This window comes from Talpa europaea (assembly GCF_964194135.1).
Source record: "Talpa europaea genome assembly, chromosome: 11".
Classification (NCBI taxonomy): Eukaryota; Metazoa; Chordata; class Mammalia; order Eulipotyphla; family Talpidae; genus Talpa; species Talpa europaea.
This window is the reverse complement of record NC_140078.1, coordinates 16,921,629-16,936,453: the sequence shown is the minus strand read 5'-3', so window position 1 is coordinate 16,936,453 and position 14,825 is coordinate 16,921,629. Positions and strand designations below refer to the sequence as shown.

The 14,825-nt window shown below is 51.0% G+C and overlaps 1 protein-coding gene across 1 annotated transcript; it reads right to left on the bottom strand.

Moving 5' to 3' along the window:
- Positions 1–1,457: 1,457 nt before the first annotated feature.
- On the bottom strand, positions 1,458–10,541 carry LOC311179435 (signal-regulatory protein beta-1-like; the record flags this gene model as incomplete). The annotated part of the gene is made up of 5 exons (XM_084246642.1): positions 1,458–1,564; positions 2,823–3,146; positions 3,690–4,007; positions 5,809–6,174; positions 10,472–10,541. The coding sequence occupies 5 exons, from the start codon at positions 10,539–10,541 to the stop codon at positions 1,458–1,460; spliced, it is 1,185 nt and encodes a 394-aa protein (XP_084102768.1).
- Between the last annotated feature and the right edge of the window lie 4,284 nt (positions 10,542–14,825).

Genomic DNA, 14,825 nt, shown 5'->3' with positions numbered 1-14,825 from the left:
GATGTCTACAGAAACTTGATATAAAGTGAAGGGCAGCGAAGATCAGTGAGTGCTGGGTAACTTACCCTTGTGGGAGAAAATTATAACATGACTACCCCTTCCACAGACGCACACAGCAGATCAGAGTAGCTAGATCAAAAGCATGAATCAAAGAAGCAACACTTGAGAAAAAGTGAAAACTCTTTTGCAAAACAAGGCCCCCAATAGAAACAACATGCAGCTCTGCAGGCCACGCTAGAAGGGCGAGGGGTGCTTCCCGGATAGAGGGAGGACACCAAGATAAGAGTCTTATTGGGAAGTTGTACTTCAAAGCACCAGGTAAAGCTTCAATATCCAGAATGAGAAGAAATATAAAGTGTGGCATAGTCTTCAATAGGAGACTACAGAGCAGTGGAAAAACCAGTTGTATGATATCCTTCAAGGGCTACGCGGGATGAGATGAAGGCATGCTTGTTGTAGAGTCAAAGCAAGTTTTAATGTGGTTTTCTCATCAGAGCAAATTGCACGACCTGCCCCAGTTTCCGTTTTCTTCCCTGGCTTGTGGCCGATGATGGTGGAACCAGCTCTGACGCAGTGACTAGCGTTGTACCTCTCTGGTTCTCACTCCCAGCAGCCCCTTGTTCCCATCCCACTGCACTTTGGCCATGTGATGAGAACCGAAAGCTGCTGACTGGAAATTCTGCGGGTGTGCATTCCTGAGCGGACCCTGGATGAAGCCAGTTCTGGGGTCAGCCTGTGAGAAGGGACAGCAGGGTGGGGGCAGCAGGTCTCTGGGGGAGTGGCCTGGGGAGCAGAGTCTGTGGAGGCTCTTGTCCCTCCTCCTCTAGGCGGGCCCTTCAGGAAGGGATGAGGCTGCAGAGCAGAGGTGCAGGCTGCAGGGAGGAGGGAAGAAGCTGCAGGAGACATGTCACATTTAATGACCTGCCCATGCTCAGGACGCACTCCCTGTGTGTCTCTCATGGCTCTGGTGCTGCTCTCTTGGGCAGTCCCCGAGACAGGCCTCTGCACCTCAGCCTTTGCTCTCGCCCTTGTGCTGACGCCTCTGGCCGTTCCGCGCCAGAGCCACAGAAACACCTCAGAGCAGCAAACCAGGGACTCCTCAACAATCCCCTCATTGTGGAACCTTTCCACCCACAGAGCCCCCATGTTCAAAATATCTAGACATGGTCTCCAAGAGAGCCTCTCACTGAAGCCCTCTATTCAGGACCCTGCCTGTTTCTTCCACAGAACCCCGAGGCTCCCCAGTCACTCTTGAACACCCACAGCAGTTCCCCAAATAATCTCTGCATGCTGGGAATGTTTGAGTGACCTAAGCCTCCTGAGGGAATTGAGGGAGGTGTGTCAGCTTCTTTTATTTCCCGGGACCCTGACCACGTGTGACCTGGGGGCTGCCCTCCACCTGACCTTGCCCCTCCCGGGACAGACCTTGGCCTGCCCTCCCTCCCCAGGACTCACAGTCAGGGCCTCTGCTTCCTGTGCATGTAGGAGGCAGAGACACCCACCAGCAGCAGCACCTTGGGGCCCAGGAGGAGAGTGATGAGGAGTGGCATCGACTGTTCTTTGCCTGGAAGACAAGGGACAGGAGGCGCCATTAGGGGCCACACCGGAGCCCTTCCCTGGGCCTCCACTACCCACTGGGCTCCCCTGGTCCATCAACCCTCTGAAGCTTGAATCTGCGCCCTTCTCTAGATTAAGGCAGAAATTAGGGTAAAAAGCATCCCGAGGTGCCGGAGGGTGATGACTGTGCTCTGCTGATTATGAATGTGAGGTTCAGGGAGTTGAGGGGGCCCTGGAACAGCAGGGTGACCAAGATAAGGAAAATCCATCACTGTCTGGTAGGATGATGCCAGATTTGCTCTTTGCACAAGAAGACTCAAACCTCAGGGTCTCGTGAGTTACCTACCACATGTGCGAGGAGAGTGTGGGAGGCTCTTGGGGGAGGGAGTCCAGGCCGCCCGCTCCCCAGGGATGGTTTCCATGGTGGAGGGGGCCCTGCAGTGTCTGACCTGTGAGAACAGCTGGCTGGGGGCACCTGGTGAGTGAGGAAAGGGGCTGATGTTTGGGCGGGGCTGCAATTGGGCCCTGGTGGGACCTGAGATGTGGGGTGTGCCCCTTGGGCCAAATCACTGGGGGCCCTTCTGTCCACTGGGGCGGCCAAGGACAGTGCAGAGAGCAGCTGCTTCTCTCCAGAAATGGTCTCTGCAGCCAACAGCTACTCAAAGGGGGAAAATTAAACCCCACCCGCCACCTTGTTGCTGCTTGACTCCCTTCTCTAAAACTCTAAAACCGCAGGGTATTGACGTGGACATGAAGTCACAGGGGACTGAATCTTGCCGGTTGTGTATTTTAGTGAGTCCTTGTGATGTTTGCTGGCCCATGTCAGCTCCAGACTCACACTCCCACAGAGACAGGCCAATACTTCACAGACAGAGGCGCAGCATCAGCCGGTGATGCTGAATATAGGGGTGTAGAGACCAGCACAGACTAGAGATTCAGTGGATTGTGGGGAGCCAGGAGGGGTGGCTGACCTGGCTGTTGCAGCCACTATGGGGGGCAGATGGTAAGAGCAGGACCGAGAGTGGAAGCATCACCGCCAACCCCCACTTTCTCTTTCGTGCTTACGTCCATGACCTGCAATGCTCGGTTCTGAACACTTGACCTGTGGGCACTCAGGGTGTGAAAATTGGGATGGGGCGGCTCCTTTATATTCTGTTCATAGCTGTACATTCTAGATTATCAATAACACATGAATTGTTACAGGTGGCACTAAAAAAATTAAAATAAAATGTAAAAGGTTGGGTCAGTTGGAGCTGAGGCCTGACCTGAAGTTACATCTGTGTCCTGCTTGTCCTGGTGAGCTGAGGCCGCCAGGGTGAGGGTTTTGGAGACCGCGGGCTGCCTGTCATGCTCCACCTGGCAGGTGATATTCCCCCTGTGGGCAGAAGCGTTCACCAGGAGCCAGCTCGTGCAGGTGAAGCTCCCATCCTTGTTCTCCAGGAGAGTCGAGGGCTTTTCTGTTCGGGACACGTTTCCGTTCTCCAACCAGGTCAGCTGTAGGTTCCGGGGGTAGAACTCCTTCACCTGGCAGGTGACATTCACCTGGTTCCCTGCCACAGGATACTGGGAAACCTCCAAGGTGGGCAGGACTGAAACAGCACAGGGCAGAAGCTCTGACCTTATGGCACAGATCCCAGGGGAGGGGCCCCATCACTTGCCCCCCACCGCAGCAGGTGGGTCACCCGGGACATGCTGGGCAGGCAGTCGGCCTCCAACACTGAGGCTCTCTCTGCATGTGTGTGCGACCACTAAGCAGAGTGCCCAGCCCATAGTAGATGCGCAAGGACTGGCGGGTAATAGGAGGGAAATCAACAGGCCCCTCCCCTGCAGGAAACGGTGGGATCACAATCACTGTGGCAAATAAATGCCATCCCCAAGCACCTTGGGCAGGGCTATAGAGGGTGCCCTGTGATGAGGTGGCTATGGGTTAAGTTCAGGAAGCTGCCCACTCACTGCCGGGCACGTGGAAGGGGCTGCCCTGGCAGCTGCCGGGGTGACTGGGGGAGTGACCCACACATGCAGGGCTGGTGATGGCCAAGGATGGTGGGACTGGACTCTGGGACATCAGCGCCTGGAGTGAGTGGGGAGGAGCAGGCTGTGTCTCGGCCAGGGCCGGGCTGGGGGGTTCACACCTCGGATGGTCTCAGACAAGTTGGCTGTCCCGCGAAGACCGCTGCCCTGCAGGGTGACGTGGGACACCTCGCAGATGACCTGGGAGCGGATGTCCCCCGGCACCAGCGGCACCGTGGCTGTGCTGGAGACGTTGTAGGAAACGGCCTCTCCTGGGGGGTCCACGGTGGGCCGGGGGGCTGGCAGCTCTTTCCTATTTTTGAACCACTTCAGGCTGATGTCTCTGGGGGAGAAGCCGTGGGACTGGCAGGTGAAGGTCACCGTCTGCCCAGGGGTGGCCCTCTCTGTGGGCCCCGATACCACAGGGAGAGAGGGTTTGGCTGCGAATGAGCATTTGTAACAATAACCGTGACTGTGACTCCCACCAAGGATAAGCGGGTGATGCTGTTTATAACTTCACCTGATTATTAAATGAGGATGTCATCACCCTCATTTAGGGACACCCAGGTTCCCAGAGGTGAACCAGGATCAGGGAATGTTGACAGGGTTGCAGGCCTGGGTGCAGAGTCCCCCTTCTCTGTCTCTGGGGGATTTCCCATCAGTCTGGGTCAGGAACAACATGACCTTGGTCTCTATAGCTGTTCCTGACCTGCCAGCCTGGGAGCATTTCCAAGGTCAGAGAAGCAACACAGAAGGAACGCAGCAGGACAGGGGACCTGTGGAGGCTGGAACCAGGCTGCCAGTCCAGGCGAGGGGGCCGGGCACCTCCCTCACGCATCTGTGAAACTGGACGCATGCTCTTGCTCCTGAGATGCGTGAGGGAAGCAGGCCGCGGAGGCAAGTTTCATAAGATAAACGCAGATCAGTGATGAGCCCAGGCCTGGTCTCCCAGCTCTCCCCGTGGGCGGTGAGGGATTTAATTCAAACTTTTCATTCTTTAAACAATTTCCGAGTAGGTCTCATCTGTGCCCAGCTCTGATTAAAAGGGAGGGTACAGATGACGGTGAATAGGGGTTCTCCTTGGCCTCAGGGTCAGGTTTGGCTGGAAAGAAGGATCCCTGAGCCTGAGGAAGCCAAGGCAGGCGTCTCTCAGTGTCATTAAATAAGGACAGACACAGGCCTGGAAAGTGTCAGAAGCAACTCTCTCATCCTGGGGAGGGGCAGAGCCCCGGGGACCGTAGGCAGAACCGGCATGTGAGTGACCACTTTGGTCTCTGTTCTGCATCCTTGAGCCTCCATGTGTGTTTTTGTGCAAAGTGATCAAAGCCTCACCCCGGCAGAGGAGTGAGGATGTGTCCACTCAGGCAGGTTCACAGCAGGTGCTGACATCCAGCTCCTGTGGCTGTTGTCCAGTCCTGGTCACCACCCACCTGAGACTGTCTGGGGTGGAGGGAAGCGGGTAGGGGACACAACCAGGAATGTCCAAGTCCTGAGCTGCTCTGAAGAACCCCATTGAGGAAAGCAGCAGACACCACTGATGGTGATTCTCTGCCTCTTGTTACAGACCCGCTAGGAAGCCATTTGGGGGAATGACACCAACACATAAATGAGATCCGAGGTGTTTTCATGAAGGTGTCTCTTTATGGGAAGCTGCGGCACATTGAAAGAAGGGGGACAGACTTTCTCAGGGGCATCTTGAGGTTCAGGCAGAAGCCTGTGGGGATCTCAACCCCTGTTGGCAGCCACCTGAGCTCCCGTTTAAATATTTAGAGGTGGGAGGTTTTCCCAGGAATGAAGCTGAGTCCTAAACTGGGTGTCTTGCATCTTCCTTGGGCCCAGAGGGTGGGAATCCAACCCCAGTGAGGTGAGCTCTGTGGAGCGACCAGGGCCTCCATGAGCCCATGCTGTTCAGAAGCAGCACACCCCGAAATGTTGCTCACATGGACAGAGGAGCACAAGGAAACACTTTCTTTAGGGGAAAAAAAAAAGGCAACTTTTCTTCAGACACCTGAGCTGTGCAGCCAGGTAGTCTGGGGTTCCAGACCGCATTCCCATTTCCCAGCCACATGACCTTGAGCAACAGGCATGACTTGTGCAGCCTCGACTTCCGCGGTCTGTAGAAGGGGGTGAATCAAGCCATGTAGATCAGCACCCACATCCATGCCTGACTCTTAGCTGTTGATCACAGAAAGGAGGACGTGACAGTTACCTGCTGGCACACGCGGGCCCCACGGTACTCACCACTCACGGTGACCTGCGTGCCTGGTCCCGACTTCACTTCTGTGTCAGGGCTCCCTTTCTGGAACCTCACACAGTAGTAGACCCCAGTGTCTGCTGGGGTGATGTTACTGATGTGGATGGAAAAGTCCTTGTTGTCTCTGATTGTGCCATCTGAGGCATTGGTTACTCGGGGGAAGGGACCTTCGTCTTTTGCTCCTCTGAAACTGTAGAGTAACTGCCGGCCTGGACCCGACCCCTTGAACCACCTGACTGTCCCCACAGGGAGCAGGGAGCTCAGGGTGCAGCGCAGAGTGGCCGTCTCTCCGGCTGCCACCGACACGGACTTGTCAGGCTGGATCACCGGCAGCACCTCCTCGGCGGGCGCTCCTGCAGGGAAGCAAAGCATTTCCTTGTTCATCCTGCGTGACCCTGCGGGTTTTCTCAGTGTTATCACCAGGACCTGCTGACAAGTGCTCACCTCGGGGGCTCCTGGGCTCAGCACATGGAAGTGTCAACACCTGGAACCCCCACAACGAACCTGTAATGTGAGGGTGTTCCTAATGAGGACACTGAGGTAAAGGGAGGGTGAGGTGGCAGGTTTGGTGCCTGAGCCATCTCTGGAAGGGTCATGCTACACCAAATACTGGCTGGACACTTTGCGGTCTCAGGAGATGTTGCATTGCAGTCCTTTACATTCATGGACAGGAGAGTCTTGAGACCATTGGTTGGGGGTGGAAGTGGTGGGTGTGTTGTAGAATGGTATTCAACAGCAAGAACGTCTGTGGGTCCAGCAACCTCTTCCATAGATCATGTGCTCATGACAGGGGTGTTCCCAGGGTGCTTGCATGAGCATGAGGTGCTGAGCTCCCTATAAGCAGTGAACGAGGTATTTAATAAAAGGAAAACATAGTCTCAAGTCTCGGCTTTTTTCCAATTCCACGATCATGGTATATTTGTGTCTATTACCACTATAATGTTTTTCTAAGAGTCAATGGCTTAAAATAATGAATTTCCATGAACAGATGAAGGCATAAACAGAATGTGGCATAAATGATGGAATATTACTCTGCCCTCAAGAGGGAATGAGATCATTTATGTCCTTTCACATAGCTAAAATTTGACATTTTACTAAATAAAATGATCCAGAAAAAAAGGATTGATATACAGTTCTAATTACATGAAGTAGTTAGAATTAGCAAATTCATAGAGACAAGTAAGAGCACAAGGGTGACCTTGGGCTGCTGGGGAAGATTAATAGCGAATTTATTGTTGTGGGTACAGAGACTTCTCCCAGGATATTGAAAAGATTCTGACATGAATCCTGGTGACAGTTTGAAATAATGTGAACGTACTTGATGCCGCTGAATCACATACTAAAAAAGGTTCAGTGGTGAGATTTATGTGATGTGTGTTTTGCCACAATCTAAAATATGTGGTCAGGCAAGGTGACTACCCTGAGTCATGCCTTTGAGCTGGACTAAGTGGCTCAAGGCTGGGGGACTTGAGAACCCTGCTCTAGAAGGTGGAGATGGAACCAGTGGGCAAGACAACAGGAGGGAGCGACCTCAGCCTGTGTATGAAAAGAACTGTGGGGGTGCCCGTGTTGGGGCCCTGGGTCATGAGCTGCAGGGACAGGAGTGGCCCTGCAGGTGCAGGACTTTGCTGTTCACTTTCATTGCAGCTGCACTACCTGGTTTCTGGAGATAACAGAGAAATGCCAGAACATTCCTTCTTGTTCAAAGTGTCCTAAAACTGGCATGAGCCCAGGTGGTAGGGCTGTAAATCAGAGGAGCAGATTGTTGGTGGACTCAAACAAATCCTCTGACTTTTTTTATTTCTTATGACACAATTTGCAGTTCACCTTTGCAGAGTGTGATCTGGGAAGACCCACCCACCTACACCCTTTGTCACAAACATGCCCTAAGGAGGCACAGGCTGTAGAGGGCGGGGCCTTTGGTGTGTCTCCATCACAGAGGGAGTGGTTAATTTCAAGGAGGATTTTGGGTTGTGGGGTAGACAAAAATGGTAAGAAATATGACTCTGGAGGGAGAAATGGAGGAGGGAAAGAAGATCAGACAGTCAGCAGTAGCCACATGATGGGGAAGTGTCATCCCTGTCTCTGTGGCTCCTGCATTTACCTCTCTGCCAGACCTTCTCCCTGAAAGCTGGACTTGTTCGGCCAAAGCCCCCTGGACATGGTGCTTGGATGGAAAAGCACAGCTCACAGTTGACAGGTCCGTCTCTGTCTCCTGAGGCCCCTTATTTTTCCAGAGGCTCAGACCCAAATATTTGCCTCTTTCTCTCCCATCCAAATCCTGCAGGTCAGAGAATCTGTTGCTGCTTCATCACGTGTCTGAGGTCTCACCTCACCAGTCTCTATAGCAGCTGTCCTCGTGCACCAGTGTTCCTTGTTTCTCCAAGGAATCTCCTCTTATATGTTTTTTCTACTTGCCTCTCTGTCCGAGTGCTAGCATGATTAAAGCTAATGTCAGATCATCACGTCTCTCTCTGACTTTGCAGTGGCACCACTCACGGGAGCCCACATCCTTGAACAGAACAGAAAAGCCTCCACGCAGGGCCTCTGCCCGTGCTGCTCCCTGTCAGGAAGGCTCTAACCTAGAATCTACCTATCTCATCCCACACCTCCTTTAACCTTTGCTCAAGTTTCTCTCTCAGAGATGCCACCCACACTGTCCTTTAAAAAAATCCATCCTGCTCCAGATACTGGCAGTTCTCCTACCTGGGATACTTTCATTCTGTGCCCTTCACACGGGTCAGACCCTAACACACCGTGTCTTGCACTTACCTAGCGTGTCTATTGTCTGCTGTCATTTCTCCCATGAGACATAACTCCAAGAGGGCAACGACCTTGTCTCTTTCCTTTAGAAACTCACCCTCCTGCCCGTAACAGCGCCTGACACGAGTAGTTTTTGCACCTCCCGGAGACCCCAGTGTCTATTTTGAGCGGAAATCCCGAGAGTTTCCCCTGGAGATGACTTGGTCTAATATGCAAACAGCTTCCAGGAAGAGGAAGAACCCAGAGAAGAAAGTCACAAAACCTCTTCCCTCACTCTCCCTTCCTCCACCCGGGCACAGAAGCTGCGGAAAGCTCCTGGGGAGGAGACGGGTCACACAGAACCGAGAAGGGTGGTGGTTAACCCGGGAACTCTAGTCCGACTGTGTGAGTTCAGATCGCAGCTCTACCAGTTAGGGTGAGTGACCTTGAACCTCTCTGTGCTTCCGTTATTCCACCTGTAAGGAGGGGGGATAAGTTAGCTGCCTCAGAGATAATGGTCACAGGAGATGACACCTCCAGGCCTTTCCTGCTGTGTCTGGTACATGGTGAGGGTTCAAGAAATTGAAATGATTTTACTCATTGGATTTCTTGAGGCTGAGAGGCTTCTGGGGACATAGATGACAGAGATAGGAGTGCAGATAGAATCACACACGGGGATCATTTCTCTGTATCCTTCAGGAACCTGCACCTCCCCCTTCTTGTCTCCTCAGCCCATCCAGCCTGGAGGAGGAACTCCAAGGAGGAATGCACAGAATTCCACTCCCAGATTTCCTGAGGCCTGAACGGACGCTGGATGACAGCGCATGGGGAGAGGTGCAAACCCAGATGTGGGCGCAATGACAGATGGAGACGGTCTAGGTGAGGCTCTGTGTTTCCATCCCCTTCTTTCCTCCTCACCCCCCTGCAGCAGGAGAGCAGGACTCCAAGAAAATCATGCACACACTTTACTCTCTTACCAAGGGAGAAGAATTTTTTGTCTAATAGTTTCGAGAAGGACAAGGGGAATTTTGGAGAAGTAGAAGGATAAGGAAGAGAGTAGAGAGACTCTGAGAACTAAACTTTTGTCAATGTGCACTTTATGCAGACTGAGATATGATTGGGGAGAACAATGGAAAAAAACCGTTTCAAAAATCCCACGAGTGTGTGTGTCTGCACACTTCTCACACCTGTACATACATGCACATCCACCACAACATGCATTTGGAAATACATTTGAAGTGCTGTCCTGGCTTGCTAGTATACAAGGAGTATGTTTTGAGGATTGTGTATGTTAAATGCTCATTAAAAATATTGGTACATAGTAACACATCATGAACAAAAGTTTGGGAGCACACACAGCAGAATTTCAACCCTGTCCTACCTCCTGTTTCTGTGTCCTAGATGTCTGTCCTATCTCTATTCTGCTAGTTTCTCCGTATGTCTAACTTTTCTGCAAGAGCCTCCACTGAGTAGCCAACAGCATAACGTGGTAAAAAGAATGAATCCTGGAGTTCTTGGCCCTAGACTTGAATTCTGGCTTCTCCACAGACTTGGGTAGATGGCACTGGGCAAATTAGGCTCTCTGCCTCGGTTTCCCCTTCTGCAAAGCAGGGGCAATAATCATTGTTATAAACAGTTATGTTGTGAGGATCAACCAAGTTAACACACTCGTCAAACCATCATCTGTTTTGATGTCCCTGGTAACAGTTGCAGGTGACAGAGCCATAGAAAAGTTACTCTGACCCCCTGTTCTGTGCCCTCAAATAATGTCTAGTTCTTGGCTCTCTGTGGTAGCCCGGGGGATGAGCAGCGGGGGTGCTTATCCTTGTTTATCTGAATGCCCTACAACTCCTTGGCTAAAGAGGCATCCAGGGCAGGGAGGGGGGATCTTCCCATGGCCATTCTCACCTGTGAGTCCCAGCAGTAAAGCCAGCAGCAGACAAGGAAACTGGTGGGTCCAGGAGGCAGGGGCAGGCATCCTGGAACTGGAGTAGACTGCTCTGTCCGGGTGTGTGCTGGGGGCCCAGACTCTGCTCTGTGGAGAGGAGGCCCTTGTGTGATACAAGAGGAAGCTCATACCAGTAGTGAAATGACGAGGTGTTGACACACTTCCACTGTGAAGCTGGGATGGAGGGAAGCTTAAGGTCAGGAGCTTCTCATATGTTTTCAGAGACTTGTGCAGCCTCATAGAAATAGTGCTTCTTCTGTCAGGGTGGCCTGGGCTGTCTCCACTTGCTTGCTACTCCCTCTTAGGGTCACAGTGATTCTCCATTCAGTAGCCCCAGGAAAAGAGAATCCCATAGGGATACAAGGTGTGTCTCACAGGCCCATGTCCAAGGCTCTAGGGTGACTGGCTGGTGGCCATTCTTGCCCCTCCACCAAAGTAACAGTCCAAGCACAGTCCAAGAGACTGCTGAGGATTACTATGGTGAGAACTAGGAAAGGTGTTTAAGAAGACATTTGCCTGCAGTCGTCTGTACTGAGCATCAGAACACGAGATGTCATCACTACAGGTGACCAGCACAAGCTGTCCTGGGAGAGACTGGACTGGCCAAGGCAGACCAGCTAAAGTTCATGAGTTTCAAGTGTTTGTATCTCACTGAAGCTTAGGTGAGGATTTCCTTGCAGGAGTAGAATTACCCTTCAGTTTCTTTGTTACCCGGCCAGGAGTGGGGACCCCAGAGCCCCCAATCCTGCCTGCTCCAAATAGGTTCTGCCATCCACCATAGCAACACAAAACATGTAAGACTTTAATGGGAAGGAACTTTAAGACAATTAGTAAACTATACAGGAAAGGCAAAGAATAAAGCTTCTAAATCAAGCACCCAAAATTACTCATCCCCTCATGGGTAAAAGTCCACCCAAATGGGATTGGCCCAGAGCAACGCCCAAAAGTCTGCCACAAGTCCAAAGCACCTTCCAGTGGGGACCCACAGTAGAGGATCAGAAACAACCAGACAAGTCTGGGAGGAAAAGAGCAAAATCAAAACCAGTATAAAATTTGCCTTTGTTATCCTCCTCGGGTCTCTCCCCCACATCTATTTCAACCAACTCTCGATGTTGGTAAAAATTGATTTTTGATCATTAGGTTAATGTTACAAAGTTACCCCCAAAGAAAACATACTAATAGTACTAGCAGGTGTCCTGTGCTCTTGGTGAATATAAGATCGATGCTCTGCACACAATTACAATCCTATACCATAGTCAAGAGTCATTGAAAACAGTAATAATACTTTTCTTGTCCACAGACTGGAAGTTGTTTAAGAAAGCTCTAACTAGAGACGCATCAAACCATTATGGGAAAACTCTAAAATTATGACTAGAAAGTCATAAAAGCAAAACTAAAACAGATGCATACCATGAATGGGAAAATAGAACACATGTTTCTAAGATCACTTGTACCTAAACAGTCATGACATTTTATCTATCTATCTATCTATCTATCTATCTATCTATCTATCTATCTATCTATCTATCTATTTATACAAGCACTGGGTACAGTCAGAAGCATGGGAGGGCAAGAGAATTCACCAGAGCCAGAGCGAGGAGAACAGGCAGACTGATGAAGTACATTGGTGAGGGGAGCAGCAGGTGTGGCAGGAGAGGTCTGCGTGCCAGCGCTCAACCGCTGCACCACCAGGGAGGCCCCAGGTTGTTTTAAATAAGAAAAAGTGGGAAACTTTGCTCAAAATGGTGTCAAAACTTATTACATGGATTTATTCTTGTCCATGTAGCTTTGACTAAGAGATGAGAAGCTCAATGGAAAAAGATCTCATAAAAAGAACCACACAAGTATATGGAAACTTGATATAAAGTGAAGGGGGCTGTGAAGTTTAGTGAGCGCTTTGTAATAAATTATAACATGACTATTACTTATACAGACACACGCACACAGCAGATCAGTGTAACTATCAAAAGCATGATTTAAAGGGCAACGTTTGATCAGAAAGTGAAAACTCTTCTGCACAACAAGGCCCCCAAATGACACAACATGCAGCTCTGCAGGCCTCCCTAGAGGGGTGAGGGGTGCTGTCCCGGATGGGGGGAGGTCACCAAGATAAGAGTCTTATTGGGAAGTTGTACTTCAAAGCACCAGGTAAAGCTTCAATATGCAGAATGAGAAGAATTAATAAAGTGTGGCATAGTCTTCTATTGAAGACTACAGAATAGTGGAAAAATCAATCACTGGAGCTACATGGATCAAGATGAATAAATCCCACAAGCTGTGTTAAGGAATAAACTATAGGAGAACGTCCCGAGTGCTGTAAACTGGATAATTGCATTTATAAAACATTTAGAATATGCAAAGTAATATTAAATATTGCTTAAGTATGTGTATCTATGTTATAAAAGCACAATCATATCTGAGGATATGAAACACCAAATTCAGGGTGTGTTTCTTCCAAGGATCAAAAGAACACGATATTGGGAAAACTGGCTCATGGTGCAAGGGGTTAAGCACAGCTCCCAGATGGCCAGGGAGCTCCCCACATGGCGCAGCAGACCTCTCCTGTCTCACCTGCTGCTCCCGTGAACAGTGTGTTTCAGCCTGTTCTGTTCCCCACTCTCTCTCTGGTGATTCCTCTCACCCCCCTGTATCTCTGGCCAGCTCTTACATGCATAAATAAATACATCTTAAAATAAAAAACAAAAGAACATGATATTAGTATTTTGCAAAGATAGACCAGAAACTCCATGAATAATTATAGAGAAATCCTTCCATATTTCAGAATAGAATAATGTGTATTCAACCTGTGATCTCTGTACATATGTATGAAAACTTCTTGATAGTTCAGTCAAGATAGGCTGTGTGCTTGCACGAATATATCTCTTCACATATGTGAAGCTGGTATGTGTAGGCACAGTCTCCATGTGCCTCTGTCTTTCTGTGGTTCTTGTTGTAATTTCTCCTCTTCCATTTATATGGTAGTTACTTGAGTCCTCTCCCTATTTCTTGTTGAGTCTAGGAAGGGAGGAGGCTGCAGAGCTGGAGGCGCAGGCAGCAGGGAGGAGGGAAGAAGCTGCGGGAGACATGTCACATTTAATGACCTGCTCGTGCTCAGGATGCACTCCCTGTGTGTCTCTCATGGCTCTGGAGCTGCTCTCTTGGGCAGTCCCCAAGACAGGCCTCTGCACCCCACCTTTGCTCTCGCCCTTGCGCTCACGCCCAGCCCTTCCGCGCATCACACAGAGCCCCAGAAACACCTCAGAGCAGCAAACCTGGGACTGCTCAACACTCCCCTCATTGTGGATTCCTTTCTACCAATGAGGCCCCCTTATTCAAATAATGTAGATATGGTCTCCAACGGAGACCCCCACCCAGGCCCTCCATTCAGGCCCTTGCTGTATCTTCCACACCACCCAGGCCTCCCCAGTCACTCTGGAACACCCTCTGCAGTTTGCCAAACACTTTCTGGATGCTGGGATGTTTGAGGGACCTAAGCCTCCTGAGGGTGTTGAGGGAGGTGGGTCAGCTTCTCTTATTTCCCAGGGGCCCTGACCACGTGTGACCTGGGGGCTGCCCTCCACCTGACCTTGCCCCTCCCGGGACAGACCTTGGCCTGCCCTCCCTCCCCAGGACTCACAGTCAGGCCTCTGCTTCCTGTGCATTTAGGAGGCAGAGAGACCCACCAGCAGCAGCACCTGGGGCTCAGGAGCAGAGCAATGAGGAATGAAATCGACTGCTCTTTGCCTGGAAGTCAAGCCACAAGAGGCACCATTAGAGGGGCCACACCGGAGCCCTTCCCTGGGTCTCCACTACCCACGGGACTCGCTTGGTCTGTCAACCCTCTGAAGCTTGAAGCTGCATCCTTCCTAGGATTAAATCGGAAATCAGGGCAAAGTCGTCCTCATTCTCACACACCCAAACTGATGGAGGATGGTGACTGTGCTCTCCTGACTGTGAAAGTGAGGTTCAGAGAGTTGACAGGGCACTGCAAGAACAGGGAGACTCAAAATGAAGAAAATCTATCACTGCCGTCTGGTAGGATGATGCCAGATTTTTCTCTTTGGACCAAGATGAGTCAAACCTCAGGGTCTCATGAATGAACGTCCACACGTGTGGGGGTGGGGGCGTACATGGGCTCTAGGGTGAGGAAGCCCAGGTGCCCGCTCCCCAGGGGTGGTCTGCACAGTGGAGGGGACCCTTGGGTGGCTGACCTGTGAGAACAGCTGGCTGTGGAGCACTGTGAGTGAGGAAAGGGGCTGATGTTTGGGAGGGGCTGCACTTGGGCCCTGGTAGGAATTGCAGGACCTGAGATGT